The sequence below is a fragment of the Humulus lupulus genome, chromosome 1, assembly GCF_963169125.1.
Source record: "Humulus lupulus chromosome 1, drHumLupu1.1, whole genome shotgun sequence".
In the NCBI taxonomy this organism is placed as follows: Eukaryota; Viridiplantae; Streptophyta; class Magnoliopsida; order Rosales; family Cannabaceae; genus Humulus; species Humulus lupulus.
Window position 1 is genome coordinate 140,032,288 of NC_084793.1, and position 22,111 is coordinate 140,054,398.

A 22,111-nucleotide genomic window follows, 5' to 3' on the forward strand; every position below is an offset into this window, starting at 1 on the left:
AAATTATTTAAGTGTCAAAATAGTCAAATTGCAGCATCGATGCACCAAAAAAGTTGGATGCACCGTAGTGGTGGCCTATGTATATATATAGAAATATAAAGAATATTTAAAGAGAAATTGGTGAAAATGACATCTTTTTTAAAGTGATTTTGCACTCTGGCCTACTTTTGATAATTTTTTGCAAAATGGCCTTTGTCTAAAATTCGACCAGTTGTCTAAATTTTTCGACCACCTGTCTAAATTTTCGACTAGCTGTCAAAATTATGAGAGGTCATTTTGCAAAGAATTATTAAACTAGGCTAGAATGCAAAATGACTTTAAAAAATAAGTCATTTTGCCAAGGGACCCATATTTAAAAGCTCCCAATGAAAACATTTTATATATGGGCTCCTTGGCAAAATAGCCTCTTTTTATAGTGCAATTTGCACTTTGGCCTAGTTTCAATAGTTTTTAGCTAAATTGCCTCTTTTATTAATGAATTTTTTGTATTACCCATTTTACCCTTAAAATAAAATAATAATAAATTAAAACAAAATCCCTAAAAACTATCATATCCTTCTCTCACCCATTCACCCACACCCATCCACAACCACCCACTCTCATCCCGCCAACACCACCACCACCGACGGTGACCACTGCCCCTTGCCGCTGGCACCACCGTCGAACACTGCTCATCATTGGCTGCCACCGTCTCTCTACAAATCCGGCCACCACCCATTCAAAAGGTTGGTTTATATTTTTATGAAAAATGAGATTTTTGATATTTTTTGTATATTTAAAATGCAAAACGATTGTGTTTAGTATATTGAAAGTATAAGTAAGGATTTAGGTTTATTTCTGGAGATTTATGGAGATTAAAGCTTGAAAATCTGAAAATTTTAATAGTGGTTTTGGCCATTTTCAAGATAGAAAAACCTAGAATTTTTTGACAGCTTGTCTAATTTTTTGACAAGGAATCTGATATTTTAGATCAGCTGTCTAAATTTCATACCAGTAGGCATATTTTTTCAACCACGTGTCTAAATTTTAGACCATCTGTCGAATTTAGACAAGTAGTCTAATTTTTAGATAGATCGTTGTATATTTTCAACCACTTGTCGAATTTTTAGACGGGTTGTCGAATTATCAGACAAGTTGTCGAATTTCTAGATTTTCAACTTGATTTTCATTTTTTTTATAACTTTTCAATCAAAGTAATACCAATAATTTATATTTGTTTATTGTATTTTTTTTTCAGATGTCATTAAAAAATATTGTAATATTATGTGACTGATTGTGGAAAAAGAATATAGTCTCATGGAAATGGATTTCAAATGGCTCACGATCAAGATCAAGTTTGGTGCAAACTAACCTAACTTATGAAGAGTTAATTGAACACATTTATGAAGTTACAAAAATCGATCACAACCTCTTCGATATAAAATTAACTTGCAAGATAACGACAAAGGTGGAGATTGAACCAATTGCAATAAAAATTAGTAGAGACATTGCTAGTTTGTTAACATGGCAATTGCAAGATAACGACAATGATCGCAACATTCTTGTACATGTTGAGAGTTTTCCATTGATAAGATTCCATGTGCTCACAGCATCGCTGCGGCAATGTATCGTGGAGTAGATGTATATAGTCTATGCTCAAAATACACGACTGAATTTTGGAGGATAGCTTATGCAAAATCTATTTACCCTTTACCACCTGAAATTAAACGACATCTTCCAAAAGAGGTTAAGTCTCAAGTTGTTATCAAACCAGTGAAGTTAATTCCCCCAGGGAGACTAAAGAATAAACAAATTCCTTCGAGATGAGAGTTTCCAAAGGAGAAGACTAATTCTGCACTCGAATCGTCATCAAAGAAAGTAAAGGGTAAGGTTTCTGATGTTGATGGGGAAAAAAAGCAACGAAAGTGTTCCAATTGTGGATGTTATGGACACAACAAAACCACATGCAAGAAATGATTATTTTTGGATTTATTTTGGACTTGGTTTGATATGTAATGTTTTGATAATATTGTGTGATTTCATATTTTGGACTTGGTTTGACATGTAATGTTTTAACTATGTTGTCTGAATATTGAAATTGGTTGTTGATAGCTTTAGATTGCATATCGAAATTTTTAAGTGGTGGTCGAAAATTTTAGACAGATTTTCGAAACATAACACAACCTTTCGAAATATACAAACAGGTAGTCAAAAATTTTAGATAGGTTGTTGAATTATAAGACAACATGTCGAAATATATAGATAGGTGGTCGAAAATGTTTAGACAAGTTGTCGAAACTCACGACTAATTATAAAAAATGTATAATTAAGATCCAATTCTACATGATAAAGTGTTGTTCTAATACTATGAAGATAATCATCACAATAGTACCTCAATAGGATATCTACCACCCAATCATTGATCATCATAGTAGTTTAATTGAAATATGTACCACTCAATCTGTAATCATCATAATCTCATAAAGATTAAGTTTTGTTTAACTTTATAAAATATTAATTAGGATATTATAATTAATATATATCGTTATATAGTTATTAGAACCTTTTTGTACATTTCAAACTTTTTGGACAATCTGTGAAAATGTTTAGACATGATGTCAAAATTTGAGACTACCTGTCAAAATGTTTAGACAAGTTGTTGAAACTCATGACTAATTGTCAAAAAGATATAATTAAGATCCAATTCTACATGATAAAGTATTGTTCTAATACTATAAAGATAATCATCATAGTACCTCAATAAAATATCTACCACCCAATCCTTGATCGTCATAGTAGTTTGATAAAGATTAGAATCCATTAGATCCATTGATCATAATAGTTGATCATCATAGTATTTTGAATAAAATATTTACCACTCATTAAGATTAAGTTTTCTTTAAGTTTATAAAATGTTAATTAGGATATATGATGTTTTATTGTGTTATTGGAGTCATTTTGGACATTTCAAACATTTCAGACAACTTGTCGAAATTTCAGACGAAGTGTCAAAAGTTTTAGACGGGCTGTCAAAATTTCAGACGAGGTGTCGATATTTGAGACTAGCTGTCGATATTTCAGACGAGTTTGGTTTTGGGATTGAGTTTGCTTAGGAGCAAAAAGGTCTTTCTGGATTTGGGACTAAGTAAAGATGGGGCTTTGAGCTAAACACTCTAGCAGATTCACGTTCATCCCCTCTCACTCTCACTTCTGGCCACTCTAAAGAACACACTTAAGGAAATTCTTGAAGGTCTTTTGAAGTTAGTGGAATTTCTTGAGAGAATGTGGGATTTGTTGATGACACTCAATCATCTTATAGTTCGACGAGTTATTCTTAATTTTGAGAGGTTCTGTATCATTTTCAACATACAGTCTAAAATTTAGAATACTTGTATCAGTATTTCAACAGACTGTCCAAAATTTCGATTGTCTGTCTAATAATTTCGACAAGCAACTTGATATTTAGACTGCCTATTTCAAAATTTTGACAGGTTGTCTGAAATTTCGACTGTCAATCTAAAATTGTGAAAATGTCTAAAAAGAAGGTCTAATAATTAAAGCTTAATAAAGTGCATATCGTCATTATTGGATCATAATTAATATTTTTCAAATAAATTTTTGTTAACCAACCATCACTTGATGATTAAGGATTGGGTGGTGGATATCCTAGTAAAACTACTAAGAAAGGTCATGATATAATTTCAACCATCCAAAGTAGTAGGTTTGACTCTTTTAGGATTATTTTCAAGCATCAAAATCACATATATGCAAAATAATATTGCATTGAACTGCAGAGCATTAGATGAAAAATACAAATATCTACTTTGGGACATTCATTGCATAATTTGCATTAATTTTAGACCACATGTGCACTTAACCAGGGAAAGAAATGTTTTTCAGTAATGAAATTGGATATGAGTAAGACATATGATCAAGTTGAATGGTGTTTCTTAGAGATGGTCATGCTCAAACTTGGTTTTGCCACACCTTGGGTTAATTTGTTGATGAATTGTGTTTGTTTTGTTCCCTATTCATTTAATATTAATGGCGAGCTCAAGCATGTGTGCTTTCATCTTCAACTCTTTCTTATCTACAAAATATTGACTAACACAAAAAACCTCTTCAACAATACTTGTTGCATTTGAGCTTGGTGTACTACTAACATGACTTGTTTCATTACATTGATCATCGTGGCATACATGAGGAAGTGGACCATGATTTTCTTCAATAGTGTGAGGTGCAAAACTAGAATCAGGAACATTACATATGTATGCACCATCAAAGTAATCATCAAAAGTTCTATTTTCATGACATGGGACATTCAAATTTACCTCAACAAGATCATCATCAATATTGTTTCTTTCCCCCTCTTCAACATCACCGTATTTGTCATCACCATCATCATCATCATCATCATCTTTTAAACCAACATCGTTATCATCGTTTAAACCAGCATCATCAAAATCATCATCACTAGAAAGGTCTGCAATAGAATCAAACTTTGTAGTAGAATCAATATTAGTAACAAGTTTATCCTTAGTGAGTGCATTTTCCATCTTCTTTATCAAACTCGTACATAATGGAATCAGATCACGCCCTTGCCATGTAATGAAACTAACAATGTATCTACTATTCTTTATTGCAATCAATTCAATTTCAACCATCGTTGTTACCTTGTAAGTTAATTCTATATCGAAGAGGTTGCGATCGATTTCTATAACTTCATAAATATATTCAATTAACTCCTCAAAAGTGAAGTTAGTTTGTACCAAACTTGATCTTGATCGTGAGTTATTTGAAATCTATTTCCACGAGTCTTCATTCTTTTTCCATAATCCATCACATAATAATACAATGTTGTTCAATGACATTTAAATAAAAAATACGACAAACAAACAAATATAAATTATTGGTATTACTTAAATTAAAATATTATATAAGAAAATTCGACCATCTGTTTGAAAATTCGACAAGTGGTCGAAATAAATGACATGCTGTCTGAAAATTCGACATGTGGTCTAAAATTTAGACTGGTGGTCGAAAATATACTATGACTAGTCTGAAATTTAGATAGCTAGTTTGATATATCAGACAACCTGTCGAAAAATTAGACACGTTGTCGAAAAATTCTGGGTTTCTCTATCCCCGAAAATGGCTGAAACCACCATTAAAATTTTCAGATTTTCAAGCTTTAAGTTTCCATAAAACTCTAGAAATAAACTCAATTCCTTACTAATACTTTCAATCTACTAAAAAAATCATTTTACACTTTTAATCTACAAAAACAACATCAAATCTTATTTTTAATAAAAACTCATATAAACTAACCTTGTTGGCCAGATTTGTGGAGAGGCGTGGTGGCAGTTGTGAAGGGCAGTGGTCCCCGGCGACTATTCCAGGTGGTGGTGGTGACGGCGGGATGGGGGAGGGTAGTTGTGGGTGGGTGGATGAGATAAGGGAGGAAGAAGAAGATAATTTTAGGAGTTTTTTTTGTTTTAATTTAATATTATATTATTCTAAGGTCAAAAAAATATAATAAGGTACAAAATACATCATAAAAAGAAATCATTTCAACAAATGTCTCTTTAAAAAATAAATAAATACTTAAATTATGTAATTTCCACAAATTATAATATCACGGTGTGGTCAGGGAAACCCTAGCCACACGAGTTTCCTTTTTCTCCCTTTCTTACTAAAAGCCCCAAACCCCAAACTCGAAACCCTCGATTCGGTTCTCCCAGAACGACAATTACAAAAAGCAGCAGAGAAACTCTCCCAGAAGTTTCAATTTTCTGATTTCGGTGAGAGAAAAAGAGAGCGAAGAAAAGATGTTTCCAGGAATGTTTATGAGGAAGCCTGATAAGGCTGTGGCTCTGAAGCAGCTTAAGACCCACGTCCTCATGTTCGGATCATGGGTCGCCGTCATCCGAGTCACCCCTTACATTCTTCACTACCTATACGGAGAAAAAGATGAGCTCACACTCGAACTTTAAAGGTGATTTTTTTTGTCATTATATTTTCTCTCAATTTCTCAATTGATTTTTTTTAGTTATTATTATGAAATTTTTATTCTAGATTATTCTGGAAAGTGGGTGTTTCCCCATTTGTGGTTAATTTTCATGTTTGCATTGTCGACCTCTTGATTCAATGAGCTATTAGTAGCTGGAAATATGATTGAATGCTTTTGTAATTCATGACTTTAGGAATAAGAGGAGGTTGAATTTTAGGTTTGTGTTGGCATGAATAATCATAAAAGCTTATTTAGTGGTTAGCAGCACGCTAACAAGTCATCCTAGTGTAGCTGTTGATGCAAATAACTGCACACTTAGAAGCATCATCATTATTTTAATGTAATAGACGACTTGGGTCAGTGTCACTGTCAATTGAAAAGATGAAAGGGTAATGTGCAATGCTATCCAGGCCCCGGTGGAATTTTCAGGATCTTCGGGGGAAAATATATATATATTTTTTGTGAATTTTATCACAAAGCCATTAGTGACACAAGTTGTAACTTGTTCAGATCTAACATTGGGTTTCGTTCTCAAAGATGTTCATTTGTACCAAAATAGATAAAGTCGTGTCTTAAGATTTTAATATTCTCAGAATAATGGTGCAAATTTTAACTAGTTTGCTTTGTTACAGTCTAAATGGGATGGGTGATGTAATGTGATATTTTAATCATTGACTTTTCCTTTCAAAAGTCATGAATGAATAAAAGTTATCAACAGTAGGATGATGGAAGTTCTGTGTTCTTCTACAGTGCTATGGTAATTTTGAGTATTTTGGCTTATGGAAATCGGCATCCCGTTGCCCTTTGAAGCTTCTTGATGATTAGGCTCGAGGAAAAAAGAATGATTTATTGAAATATCTTAACGATAACTATATTTTTATAGTGTTTACATTGTTGGGATTGATATCACTTTTAGTTGTATCCACATATTTTATTACTTCTTAATGCTTGTAAGGTTACACTGGAGCTTTGAATTATGAGTTCAAGTCTGCTAAGCAGGTTCCACTGTTGTTTTCTTTATTAAGAGTTAAAAAAAATTGGTGTGTTGGTGATCTTAAGTGTTTAAGAGTGCATGTTTTGGTAGAATTTTTAAAATAGGTTTAAATTTGACTAGCTATCTACAGAAAATGTAGACCTGCACCGCAGCCATGTAATGATTAAAGCCTTGAATATTTAAACTTCTTACTTAGACTGGTAAACATCTGTATGGCTATGAACTCAGTATAACTTGATGTTGTATTCGCTGATTGAGCACTATGGCTATGTGGTAAAAAGGAAGAGAAGATAGGGAGGAGGGAAAAGGAAAATGGAGGAGATGGCTCTAGTCTTATTGTGTTTTGCGGGAGAGGATTGAAAGATCCTTCCTCCTAAAAAATGCTCAATTTGAGGAGATAAAATCTATTGTTTATTGTGACTTTTATAGGATGCCAATAGTGTCATAATTTTCTATACTAATAATTCCATAAGATTGCAAACACGTACATAAGTATTCATATTTAAACATTTACTTATAGCCAATTTAAATAGCAAGTTGCATTTGAGCTATCAGCAACTGGTAAGTACTAACTTGCTAACAAAATTTCTTATCTGTTTTTGGTGGTGCAGTTCGTTCCCAAGGAGAGTGAGAGGAATGGCTTTGCATTGGAGAATTTAGTGAATTATTTATTTTCTTTCACCCATTTTACAGCTATTGGGAACATTACAAGTCCAACATTGTCAAATGCCTGAGGTCATTTTTCCTTGAGCATTTGGAGGCGAAAACTGTTTCTGGGTCAACTTTGTGACTAGTAGATTAGCTTTTGGATTAAAATATAAGTTTGTTTCGATCTTTGATGCCATAAAGATTACTTGATTGACCTAAATGCGAAGATAAAGTACTGTGTTTACTTGATTGACCTAAATGCACAGCTCTTCTTTTCAACTTGAATGAACAAATTTGGTTGTTTTATTTGACACATAAGTAAAGAACTGTGTATTCCGTGTTTATCTGTCATCTTATCTGGTGAGGACCAATTCATTCTTGGGGCACAGTTTTAATTGTCTAATAGCTATGGCTAACATCGACCCTGTCGAAGCACCAGATTGTCCCAGCCATATTCTTTTCAAGGGCCTTTGTTTTTCAAATTTAGTTTCACTAAACAGTCTCAGATTTACAGTATCAAATTCTGAAGGAACTGATGGTCTTGCTGAAATTAATATTTTTTGTAGAAAATTTACTATATTTTATCTTTATTAGCTCAAAATTTACCATAAGTTTTTTTTTTTACTTTTTTGTTTTTTTAATCATTACATTACATGTTACAATCAGAAATAAAAAATATTTATGTATATATATATATTATAATAGAGCACCAACACGTCTTTTGGTAAGTAGAAAAAGAACAACAAATGTAACTCGACATAGAGCACAGTATATGATATAGAGCACAATATATGATATACTATACAAAATGTGTATATATGTACATACAATATTTACAAACAAACAAAAATGTATAGGTTCGGGATTTTTGCTACAAATTTTTGTTTGTTAATATAAAATTTGGATGGAAAAGTAGAAAGGAGTAATGATGCAAATTATTTTAGAAGTTGGGTATTTAAATGTCAAATTTTGGAGGTTAAGTTCCTAAGTGGAAGGGGTAATATTAAATTAGGAATTTTCACAGCAAATAAGCCTTTTATTTTATTTAACTAAAAAAGCTAAAATAAAGGTCTTTATAACTATTATAATTATGGAATTATTAATATGATTCACCCTTATATCTATATACTATTTATTAATATTTATGTAACTTAATTTCAAATAAATTTATAACTTAAATTAAAATAAGTTTATATTTGAATTTAAATGATTATTATATTTTAACAATTGAAAATATATATAATACCTTAGCTCACAAATTACTAAGATTACTCTCATGCTTCACAATAAATAGAGTTGGAGTTCATTAGTAAAAGAGACTTGAATTCTAATTCTCCAAAAGAAAATTCTCACTTGTAATCATTTTTCTTCATAGTGAAAATAATGTACGTTCTATTTTATTAATAATTTTTTTTTTCAATTATTATTACTACTATTACTTTTATATATTGCCATTTTTAATTTGTGTAATCACTTTTGCTAATAAACTATTTTCATGCTATTTAATTGCTCAAAGATGGACAAATGCACTAAATGTATTAAAAATAATAATTTTAAGGATAGAGCTTTTTATTTTTATGTCACCATATGGTTAAGAAAAGAAGAATTTCAAAAGACACTCAAATTTTTCATAGCCTCAACCTTATTCCTTACCCTATTTGTTTTCCTAAGCATCAAATTAACACAATATTTGTTGTCCGTGTTTTCAGCGTACAACAACATGGCCTAAATGATCATGTCATTTAGCCCTCTTTGGAAGATGGAGCCTAAGGTTGAGGCTGATTGTCAATAAGAGCCACCTCCCGAGAACTTAGTCAGGAAGTGATCTTCTTAAGCTCCTCGAGTTGTTACCAACTTGTCAAAATCCCAAGAATCTTTCCTCCAGGGAAGGAGAATGATTGCCAAGTGTCAACCAAAGAGACACTTTGGACCATAGGCACATGTTTGAAACCTAGTGGCTGCAGAGATCGTGTTGCCAATTTCGTACAAGCGGCAAAGAGGATGTCCACGATGCCACCTGATATGGCAAAACATGCAACTAACACTCTGACAAGCATCAGGAAGCACTTTTTCCAATAAAGCAGTGAGCTTGACATCCTCGTATTGGACCTACCAAATACCTAACGGGACCCACCGACCTATTTAATATTAAGGAAATCTTCATTTATGTATAACTGAAGCCATTATGGGAACAATTATTGTAATCAATTATCATTAATGAGCTTAATCCCCTCAACTGCCTATAAATAAGACTAGGGCATCACTTGTAAAGGGATCCCAACTTTCAGTGTGTGCAAAAAAGTTGCCTGAACTCTAAGAGAGCTTGAGCTTTGCAAGTTCTTCATCCTAAATACAATTAACTCGTGGACTAGGGCTAATTAATAGCCTGAACCACGTAAAACCCTATATTTGATCTTCTTTTTCTTTAAGCTTTACATTTTATTGGTAGTTGAAGAAAAAACCATCCAACATGTTGGTGCTTTCATTGAGAGCTTGAAGAAAGCTAGGTCTTGACAATGGTAAATATACGAAATTGGTAAGCTGCAAATGATGACCTTCCGCATCTGGTGGAGAACAAGGATGCCAACCTCTAGCAGGCATCTAGTAGGTGGCGGATAACGATGGTTACGATGGAGGGGGCAACGAGTCCTCAAGCTCTACACAGCCTGAACAACCACCAGACGTGGTGGTTCTACGGAATCAGGTAGCCTCCCAACAAAGAGAAATGGAGGTGCAAAAATCCAATATCGTCGCCTCGCAAGAGGTGGTGAGGGCCACTTTGGCTGGCCAAGGATTGCAAGTGGACCCCCCAGCTAGCGCGCTACCTAACGTGTTGTTGGGTTTTATGCCCTTAATAAAACCATATTTCTCATGTAACACATTTTTATTATCAATACAAGAAGTAGAAATCATTTTGTTTATTCAATTGCATTGTTCGCCTATTTTATTACATGTTCATTCAATTAATACAAACATTCATAAAATCCCAAACATATGGATAATTACAATTATAGTGACTAGGTCACAGTGGATTATAGTTGTAATTATATGTTCAAAAGAACGAGTCCTAAGATGAATCAGTGCATTAGATTTTCACTGATTTGGTAATCTATGATATGATCTACTTACACATTTGGGGTGTGGTGTCTTGTCCAATGCATTGAACAAGTAGATAAGATCAGATGTATTTGGTTACATTGAACTAGGACCGATATTGATTATTGACAAATAGATAAATAAGTATCGTTGTTATCGAATCTAATCAATGTCACAACGTTGACCATAGGTCAAGTCGATCGTAATTCCGAGTGATAATATTCTGCTAATTCATTATTTAAATCTTTTGACTTGTTTGTTACCAGCTTACCTGATGATCTAGCCCATACTTACATCTTGGAGATTTAGAAGTGTAATTGAGTGAGTATTATTCATAGATATAAAATCTATAACTTCTATATGAGAAGTGAAAATATGATTTCCTCAATTGCTCTGTTCAAAATGTTAAATGATTGAGATCTCATTTCTGTGATTAAGTTCACGAAAATATCATTTATGAGGAACTTAGTGGGAGTTAAGGATAAAATACTGATGAGGGGTAAAATGATAATTTGCACCCAGCTCGTTAGTAAGTCATCGATAGAGGATTAAATGATTGTAATGGTTATGGAAATGTATAACGTATTTGTGGTTTGGAAAATACGTTCAGTGAACTAGGGCTGAAATTCTGTCGGTTACAGTCAATTTTTACTACTTTTGTAACAGATCAGTCGGTTTCAGTGTGCCTCTGAAGAAAACTGAAACTGACTGCAAACAATGAAATAACCGACCATTTAGTTATGGTAGGTTTTGGCAGTTATTTTTCAGTTTTTGTTTAATAATAAATATTTATTTAAAAAATTATATAACAAATATATTTATTAGCATAGTGGTGTCTTGAGCTTTAGTTTACCTTAATGGCAAACGTTTGAACCTATGCTAATGCAATTTTTTTAACAATTTTATTTAAAAGATATGGTAAGCATCAAGTTTTGGACCCATAACCTCACGGAAGAGAGAATATATTTTACCACTACACCACACGTTATTAATGATATATAAATTATATAAATATATTTACTACGGTCACTTTTGGTTTAACCGTTTTATATTTTTCCAAAACCGAAACCGACCGTTATGCCAAGGAAACCAAAACCGTAACCGACTGCTAAATTCAATGATGACGTGGAACCAAAAATTTGGTTTTGGTGTGGTCGGTTTGATGGTCAGTTTCAGTTTTTTTATTTTTGCTTTCACCCCTACTGTAACGCCCTACTACCTTAGAGCCGTTACTAAGTGAGTTTAAAATAGAAATCGTGCTTTTGACTGACTCTAAGTGGTTTCTAAAACCAAAAGTGTGGATAAATCAGAATTTAAGGCTGTACTCTTTAAAATGTTTAACTTCATTGAAAACGTAAGTATAAAACATCTGGGATCCCAAAATAAGGTTTACAAAATATTTACAACTCAAAAAATAGATTTACACCAGGTTAACTATCAAAAGAATGGATCAATACAGCCATTTACAAAATGCCCCCAACCAAAGCAGTCGGGCAGGCCGAACATGTACGCGCCGCCCCCACGCTCTCCATACTCATGGCCGGTTGATTGACTCCTTGCTTTTACCTGCCACACGGAGCACCCGTGAGCCGAAGCCCAGCAAGAAAACCCAAATAACACATAACATATGCAATAATAATATCACTGGCATAATTCACTGATAAATAGGAAAATCATCAATTTAAACAAGCACGGCCATGCCGCCCCAGAGGCCTTACCAAAGCTTGGGGTCTCGATCATTACCGTAGGATAACTCATGTATCCCTTGGGTCCCACCCTGGCTATATCATCCCATGTGCTGAGCGTTACTTCCGGCCCCACTGCCGTACCCGGCCTCCGCCGCTCTCGGCCTTGCCGTTCATTCCATTATAATCACACATATAATACATCATGAAATGACCATTCAAACATACAATAGTTCACCTAAGATTACACATTTACACACAATACAATCTAGGGCCATGCCCTGCAATCACACAGTGGGCCTAAGCCCAAATCTCGGGTGTTACGGTTTTCTTACCTGTGTCCCGAGCTTTCTGATGCACCACGGTCACGAGCACGGTCCTCTAGCACGAGCCTCACCGAAATCCTAGTCACAACACACATAAAACACTTTTAATACTAACCAAGCCCAAGACCACTTCCCGGGACCAATCCCGCACTCCCGGGACCTCTAAATCCATAAAACAAAGTATCGGAACCATCCCCCGAGTCCCTGGGCAAAAGCCCTAAAAACTCAACTTTTGGGCTGCCAAAATGGCCTAGGGCCACGGCACACCCATCAAGGGCCGCGGCGCCCAGCGACCTGGCCCCCATCCTGAAGCCTCCTCGCGCCGCGGCGCCCAAGAACAGGGCCGCGGCGCTCCTTCGCGAACCCAGATTTTCTGGGTTTTTCCTGCATTTTTACCGAGCTTTAACCTCTCCAAATCACCCCAAACCAATACCTAAACCCCAAAACTCAAATCCAAACCTCAAATGAACAATCTAACACCCTATAAACACTAGAACCAAGACCAAAACATCAACACACCCAAGATCCACACCTTTGATCTCAAATTTCAGCAACTAACCCAAAACTTAACAATGCTTAGCTTAGGCATTTAAATTCCTCAAATCAAAACAAAACCCAAACTTAAATATGTATAAAAACCTTACCTCAAATGGAGAATCCACACAAAGTCCTTGATCTCCTCCTAGACTCCCACTTCTCCTTCTCTTCTTCTTCTTTTCTTTTTGCTTGCCCTAGCTCTTCTTTCTCCTTCTCTTTCTTCTCTTCAATTTCTATCAAAGTCTCAAGTGAACCCAAATGCCCAAACTGTACCCCCTATATCCCAGCTGAGAATTTCATAATCCCCTTGCCAAAAGACCAAATTACCCCTTCCTACTAATCCTTCTTAGCTAAACCTTCAAGGGCACTTAAGTCTTTACACTTTCATTTCAATTCTACCACTTTCTATCTTAAAACTTGTTACCCACAGCAGTTATAAACGGTTACCTAGGTTACTCAATTACCAATAACTAACCACTCATTCTCAACTCAACTTATAAGATTCCCGAAGTACCCCTAGGCTCCTCCCGAGCCGGGTACAACATCCCGTTGTGACTTTTAGACTAAATGGTTCACTAGGACCGTCTCGATGCGTGCATCCTGATAAGAACACCACCTCATATGGCACAATTCACATAGTACAATTATCACAGTTATGCCCTATCATGGCCAGATTACAATCATGCTCATTCCAAGACAATTAGGTCTACATGCATACTAATTCACATAGTCATGCATCTCAAATAATCAATTAGTCATATAACGTGCATTAAATGATAATCATGCATAAAACTCAATAAAAACACACACCAAATCCCATCATGCCCTCCAGGCACACTACTCCAGGCCCTTAAGCCTTAACACTGAATTTGGGTCGTTACACCTACTGTGAACTCAAGAGTTCAATTTCGAGTTTATAGTGGAGTCACGAGGAATTAATAAGCTGTGAGATAATTTATTACCATAAATAAACTCACGGGAACTTATTGTAGCTTGGTTTCATGGATCCATGGTCCTCATGCCATCTCTAGTAAAATTAGATCTAATAGTTTCAAATAATTGATTTAATTATCAATTCATAATATCGAGTTGACTAGGTCAACATAAATAAATAATGGTGAATTATTTATTGATATTAGGTGATAATTGGAAATAAGAGAAAGTTTGAGAATTTAATTGGAAATTCTTAAAAGAGAATTTTATAGACAATTGGGCAATCTTATTGATATTAATAAGTTAGTATTAATATTAGTAAAATAAATTAAATTAAGGTTCAAAATATAAATAGTTATTTTGAACAAGTGTTTAATTAATTATTATTTAAAATAAATAAATAAGGATTTGATTTTGGGTAATTTTGGAGACAAAATTGAAAAATAAAAATGGCAATTATACCCTTGTATGGTTGGCCATGTGTGTGCTTTGTGAGCAAGTAATTGCTCCAATTATACACTTACTTATTTAATTAAATAATTAAATAAAAAATGGTAACAACCCTATTTCGGTTGCTATAGTATTTGCCTATAAATAGAACCTTAAGTGAGTGATCTTCTAAGAGTTTTTGAGGTAAGAACACTTTATCAAAATTCTCACCCTAGGCAGCCTCTCTCTCTCTGTGTGTGTATTTATGCCTTCCCATGTGTTGAGACTTAGCCCGCCCTTTGTTAGATCTAAATTAGAGAAATGTTTGGAAGATTGTGGGGATGTATTCTAGCGGTTTGAATTCCTAACAAGACCTAGCATTCAACTAGACTAAAAGTTGTTCTGCTACGCACTTTGTAAGTATTCCGTGTTTATCTGAATATTTATATAAATGATTCACACATTAGCATGTTTTGTTGTTTTCTATTTTATATTATCAATATGAAAATAGGAAGCGTGCATCTACACTAAAGATATAAGATCCTACACGTGCCACCTGTACATCCAACAAACGCAGGGGAAGAAAGGGCTAAGGCTCCTCACAAACGGAAGAGAATTTGCCAAGCCTCCGAACCCGAGAACGTTCATCTAAGAAGAGTTTGTGATCCAGATGTAGTCCTTGGACCTCGAGGAGAACCCTAGGCTCAATTTGTCCACGGAGCCCCAAGCATTACGCCCAGGCGCACTATGACAGACAACGCTGGGCCTTGGAAGAGACAACCCTTTATGCCCCAGTGGCCTCGGGAAAACCTAGGGCTGGAAACAAACAAGAAGGAAGTCTCATTGCACCGAGTGTTGGGGGATAGTGAGATTACTCCACCACAATAACTAGAATATATACAAAATTATGATTGACAGAGACTAAAGAAAGATTGAAAAATATGATGCAAACTCTAGTGTTGGAACACAATTCTTGAGCTTTGATGATGCTTCAAAACTCTTGTTGAATCCACCAGCTTCAACTTCTTCTACTTTAATGGAAAATACAATCAAAGGCTTATACATGATGTGTATCACTGTCATAATTCTCTATTTCCTAGCCCACCATAGATGCTTGAGGCTTTTCTAAGAGGAAATGAGAATTGATTGAACAAGCCTTAAACTCACAAAGTCAAGCACTTTCTTTATGAGTTTTTTTTGGAGAAAACTAGAGATTCTTGAAAGCTAGAGAGAGAGAGTGAGAGAGATCAAGTCTTCCAAAACTCTATGAGGACCCTTTTATAGTGTAGGCACCGTCATTAGGTCTAACCAATAGGATAAGATGCAACGCCTGCTAGGGTTTTTGAGCCCTTTTGCATCCAGGCGATCCAACACCTCTTAAGAGGTGACGCATTACCTCGCCCTCTCACTTTTAACCCATCCAACTAGCCTAAAATTGCTCCAAATGCTACCAATTTTTTTTTGGGGAACCTTAGATACCTCCATGTATCACTTTGGACCCAAAAATACAATTTTAAGTGCCTACAATTGAAACTCAAATTTCACATCTACACTATGTGAAATTCATTAAGTGTTTTATACCTATCTTATATAACAACACTTATCATTTGTATTAAACCAATTATTACAGTAAATGTATCCAAGCATTTTATGAGACAGGGGAAATAGGGCATAAACAAAATTATTTAATACCAAAGGTTGAAAGAGGTTACTCGATTGATAAATTCTGCCCTATAAGCCTTTGTAATATTGTGTAAAAGCTTATGACAAGGATACCTTTCACTAGAATGTGGAAAATGATGGATAAGCTAGTTTCTTCGTTGCAATTGACCTTCATGTTAAGGAAATAAAGTCATCAGGATCACTTTATGAAAATAATATTGACAACGAGAGTCAAGTTGTGGTGACCAAACAAGAAAGTCAAGAGACCATTAATATTAATGCTAAACTATAGCCAACGATCAAGGACATTTAAATGTATAGTCAACTATACAAATTTGATTTGGTTGTGATACCTTGTAATCCTATAATTCCTTCTTGAATTTATTATCTTTTATATTTAACCAATCATAACATCGAGGACACCATATCAACATCTCAGTAAATAATTATTTCTTGGAAGAATTAGATGGAGACACTGAAGTGGGACTTCCCGAGAAAGATTGTCGAGGGCGCTCACAACCTGACTTGCGAGATGATCTTAACGCTCGCAAGAGCAGGGCCACACCCAAGGTCCTCAACTGGGGACGCAAACAATAACCCGACCTACGAGACAATCTTAATGGTCGTAGGAAGGAGGCAATGCCTGACCATGAACAGTTCCTAGCTCACAGTGCTAACAACGATCTTTTTTTTTTTTTTTATGAATCAGCAAGTCGTATCATTACTCCAAAAACAGTTTGTACAAACTAGAAGCATCCTCCAAAAGGAAGACCTGATAAACTATACAAAAATCTATCTTTACAAAGTATTAAACCACACTATATCTCTTCTAGTTACATTCCTAGGCCACATACAAGTGACTCGTTGTTTAATTGCATCCTTAATTTTGAGAACTACTACATCAGTATTGTCTAAATAAGACAGCCACATATTACAATTTTTGGTGCGCCATAGATGGTATACAAGGGCGGCAATGGCAGCCGAATACATACTCTTCTTAAACTGGCTAAGCTTGGACTTTCCAATCCACCGAATTATTCTTGGCAATGATGTTGAACACACACCCCAGTTCAGCCACTCTTTAATCTGTTTCAAGCAGTCAAATGAGAAAGGACAATAAAAAAATAGATGGTCCACCGATTCTACACTCCTGCTGCAAAGGATACAATCTGCATTATCTGTGATATTAAATCTAAACATTCTGTCCTTAGTCTTAAGCCTCTTGAGAACAGCCAACCACAGCATAAAGCTATGTTTAGGAATGTTAAGCCTGCTCCAAACTACTTTGCTCCAGTATACTCGATCAGTTACAGGGCTCAAAATCTGGTACCCTTGTGAAATTGTAAATCTATCCAGTGTAAACTGAGTGGTATCAACTAAACTCTTCACCTTATCCTTAATTGCCACAAGTTTCCTCCAATACCAACTCCCTTGAAGCGGGGCACTATAGTTCCACCATTCTTCATCTTTTACATACACATGATGTACCCATTTAACCCACAAATTGTCCTCCTTAGTAGCAATAGCCCAGACATACTTAAACATAGCTGCAATATTCCAATCGGAAACACTTTTGAATCCAATCCCACCTGAAGTTTTAGACTGACATACAACAGTCCAAGCTACTGCAGTAGGACCATTTAAACTATGATGACCTTTCCACAAAAAGGCACGACAAATATCTTCTATTTCACTTACTATTTTCTTGGGCAGCACCATTACTTGACACTAGTAAGAATGGATGGACATCAGCACAGAGTTAATTAGAACTACTCGGCCAGCAAATGATAAGTTTCGAGAACTCCACGTCCTGACTCGAGCAATCATTTTCTCCACAAGAATGCTACAATCCTTTGCTGAAATTCGTTTAGCATAAATAGGAACACCCAAATACTTGAATAGGACCTCATTCCTCTTAAAACCTGAGGCATCTAATACCCTCTGAACACCTCTGTCATGCATATTGCTGCAATAAAATGCAGATTTTGAAGGGTTAGGCATCAAACCCGATGTAAGAGAAAATAGTTTAAGGCCCTGCAACATATAATAGATACTCTTGTAATCCCCATTACAAAAAAGAAGGACATCATCCGCAAAGCTAAGGTGATTTAGCTTCAATTCTCCACACCTCTCATGGAATTTGAATCCCTGTTTCTGTCCAATTTTTTGCATGATTCTGGAAAGATATTCCATTCCTAAGACAAAGAGAAAAGGAGACATTGGATCACCTTGTCTCAAGCCTCTCTTTGCCTCAAAGAAACCATGCAACGAGCCATTTAGCATTAGTGAAAATCTTGGAGTTCGAACACAATTCATAATCAGCTTAATGAACTTATCTGGAAACTGGAATGCGTAAAGCATTTCTTCAATGAAGTCCCACTCGACAGTGTCATATGCTTTTTGTAGATCAAGCTTGATCATACAATTAGCCTTGACTGATTTCCTCCCATAATGTCGAATAAGATCCTGACATATCATGATGTTATGCCCAATGAATCTCCCTTTGACAAATCCTCCTTGGTTTTGTGCCACCAAGCTTGGAAGGATAACTTTGAGCCTCGAACAAATCAGTTTTGTAGCAGCTTTATAAATGACGTTGCAACAAGCAATAGGGCGATAATCACTAACTGAATTTGGGCACTTACTTTTAGGAATAAGCGTCAAAACAGTTGAATTGATTTCCTTTAAAATTTGCCCTGTATGAAGCAAAGAAGTAAGAGCTTCAAACACATCATTACCTACAAGATCCCAATTGTCCTGAAAAAAATAGCTGCTATAGCCATCCGGACCAGGGGCTTTGAGGCCTGGGATGTCAAAGATGGCTTTCTTAACTTCTTCAAATGAAAAATCAGCTAGGAGCATATCAACTTGATAACTCAAAACCACTGGCCCAGACTTAATTACAGCAGCCAAAACAGACTTCCTTCTTTCTAATTTACAGCCCAGCAGACTCTTGTAAAACTCCAAGAAAGCATCAGTAATCTGTTGTGGGTCATCTATCCGAATTCCATTGGAATTGGTGATAGACAACACTCTGTTTTGGGCCCTTCTTTCTCGAATACTTCTATGGAATAATGCTGAATTATCATCACCATCTTTAACCCAAGTCAGTTTAGCCTTTTGTTGGAGGAAAGAGTGGTATGCATTATGAATTTTAGCATAGAAATTCCTTGCTTCCAGCTCCTGTTGCTGCATTACCTGGTTCATAGGATCACGGTGCATTGCATCTTGACAACTATCCAGGCGTTCTCTGGCTTTAATTATAGCAGAATGCAAGTCTGAAAAACCCAGTTGATTAATTTCTTTAAAAATCAGTTTGAGGCTCTTAAGCTTAGTCACAAGCTGATACATTTTAGTCCCTTTAACCTGCTGCTGCCATGTTTTGGTAACCATTTCAGAACTTTTAGGATGAGAAGACCACATCCTAAAATATCTAAAAGGTTTCTTCCCACTCAAAACCACATCATACACAGTAAGAATGGCAGGCGTGTGATCAAAAAGTCCTTCATTCTGAAAAAATACTTCAGCGTTAGGAAACGAATCCAACCATTTCTGATTTGCCAATACTCTATCTATCTTTGAGTATATCCTCTCTTCTCCTTGCTGCTTATTGCTCCAAGTGAAGAAGTTTCCACTATACTTAACATCTTCAAGTTGACAAGCTCCAACACAATTGATAAAATCCAAAGAAGATTTGAATCTTACCCGATTACCAATTCTCTCTTCTTTACTGAGAATGTCGTTAAAATCACCCAGGACAATCCAAGAATCCATAACAGAAAGCTCCTGTAGATCTCTCCAAAGGCCTCTCCTACCTTCCTCATCATTGAAACCATATAAAAAAGTAACATAGAAACTTGCCTTGTTACCCACAGATTCAACAAAGAGGTGAATCAACTGACTTGAGCATTTCAAAACATTCACAGTAAAGCTTAGAGGATTCCAGCTTACTATAATTCTTCCTCCATCATGCCACACACTATTAGAAGTAAAACACCACCCCGAAAACATTCGAACATATAAGGCCCCAAGATTCCGGGCCTTAACTCTCGTCTCAAGAAGACCAACTAGCCCAATTTTTTGATTAACAATCATTTGCTTGACTGTACGTTTCTTTTGTTGGCTATTGATCCCTCAGACGTTCCAACTCATTATTTTATCCATTGACAAGAGGAGGTCCTCCCCCCCCCCCCCCCCTCCTGTTATTTCCCCATCTAAACTCTATTTTTGGTGATTCTCGGTCTGCTCTCCCTCTTCAGTAACTGTGTTTAATGGGTCTGTTAAGACTTGAAATGAGTTGTCCATTGTGGCAGCCACTACCGGAACCTTTTCTTTTGGTTTCCAACCCTTAACTACTGGTTGAAAGCCATCAGCATCAACCTTAGTTTCTTTGTTGGACACAGCTACATCCTTCTTCTTCCCATCATCTTTAATTACCCATTCTTGTTTCCTTCCTCCTTTTTTCCTGCAATCAGCCATAGAGTGACCCATTCCAAAGAAATGATCACACACAATGGGCTTCCATTCGTATGAGATTGAAATAGAGGTGTAAAAGCCATACTCATCTTCAAAGTATATTAGGTCCGGGAATTCTTGTTTCAACGATACCTCAATTAAAACTCTAGGAAAACTGAGTTTGTCCCTGTGCTTAGTCACATCATTAACCATTATAGGATTCCCTACCTATCTAATGATCTTGAACAAGGATTTCTCCCCCCAATATTTCAAGTCAAGATCATCTAAATGTACCCAAATTGGAACCACCCTGATATCCTCCTTTTTAAAATTGATCGCAGGGTCCCAAGCTTTCATAACAACCGGTCTTTTGTTAAAGAAGACATATCCACCTTTAAGCACCTCATCACGATCTTCAATGGAGACAAATCGGATCAAGAATACACCATAAGACAACATCCCTACTCTGTCAATCTTGTCTTTCCACATTCTTCGTGCAAATCCATCCAGTATTGAGAGAGAGGAGGATTTCCCCCCAAAGCATAGCACACAATAGAAGACTTCCAAAAATCAACTTCATCTTGTATATCATCCATAGTAATCTTAACCTTGTTCTTCTAACCAGTGCTCGAGAATGATTTTCCAAGACTTCGCACCACATTTCCAGATCTTAAAACAAGGGGATTAGTAGAAGTACCTTGAGAAATATCACTGGAGCAACGATTAGTAGCCTCCAGGAAGTTAGCAAAATCCTTCCTAATGTCCTCTTGTTGTTTGATAGATCGAAGGGACGATCTGGGTGAAAGAGGCTCAGGGAACAGTTCGCGAAGTTCAGAAGATTGTTTCACCATAGCAGTGTCTTCAATGGGTTCCTCTTCAGCATTTGAAAAATCAATTGGATCTATTCCAAGTACAGCATCCATGGATTTTGTCTTTTGGATATCAGAGATTGAATTAGGGCCTTTCTTCTTCTTCTTCTTGTTCGAATTCAGTTTCCCCTGCACTCTAGCTCTTGTTTTCTCCATGGCTCCAGCTCAAGAGCTGCAAGAAACTCGAGCGGGAAAAACTTTGATTATCAACTATCTAACAACGATCTTGTCTGAATGAAGTTGGAAAGTCTAAATAAACTCATGCTCAAAATGGTGAAAAGGCATGGCAACGAGTGGGATTCCGAGGAAAGGACGGGAAACCATGTGCAAGGCAAATAGTGGAGGCTCCCCATCCCAAAGGTTTCAAGATGTCGGATATAGCTCCATACAACAGAATGATGGACCCTTCCGACCACCTCTCAAAATTCAACAAGTTGATGTCGGTCCACCAAGTAACTGACGAGTGGTTTTCGAAACATAGTCTAGGT

The 22,111-nt window shown here is 35.9% G+C and overlaps 1 protein-coding gene across 1 annotated transcript; it reads left to right on the top strand.

Annotated features, from left to right (window-relative positions):
- The first annotated feature begins 5,558 nt into the window (after positions 1-5,558).
- Positions 5,559-7,975, top strand: LOC133798396 (mitochondrial import receptor subunit TOM6 homolog). Its single transcript, XM_062236666.1, has 2 exons — positions 5,559-5,974; positions 7,595-7,975. Exon 1 carries the CDS (start codon positions 5,808-5,810, stop codon positions 5,970-5,972), a length of 165 nt encoding a protein of 54 aa, XP_062092650.1. The 5' UTR covers positions 5,559-5,807; the 3' UTR covers positions 5,973-5,974; positions 7,595-7,975.
- Positions 7,976-22,111: the final 14,136 nt, after the last annotated feature.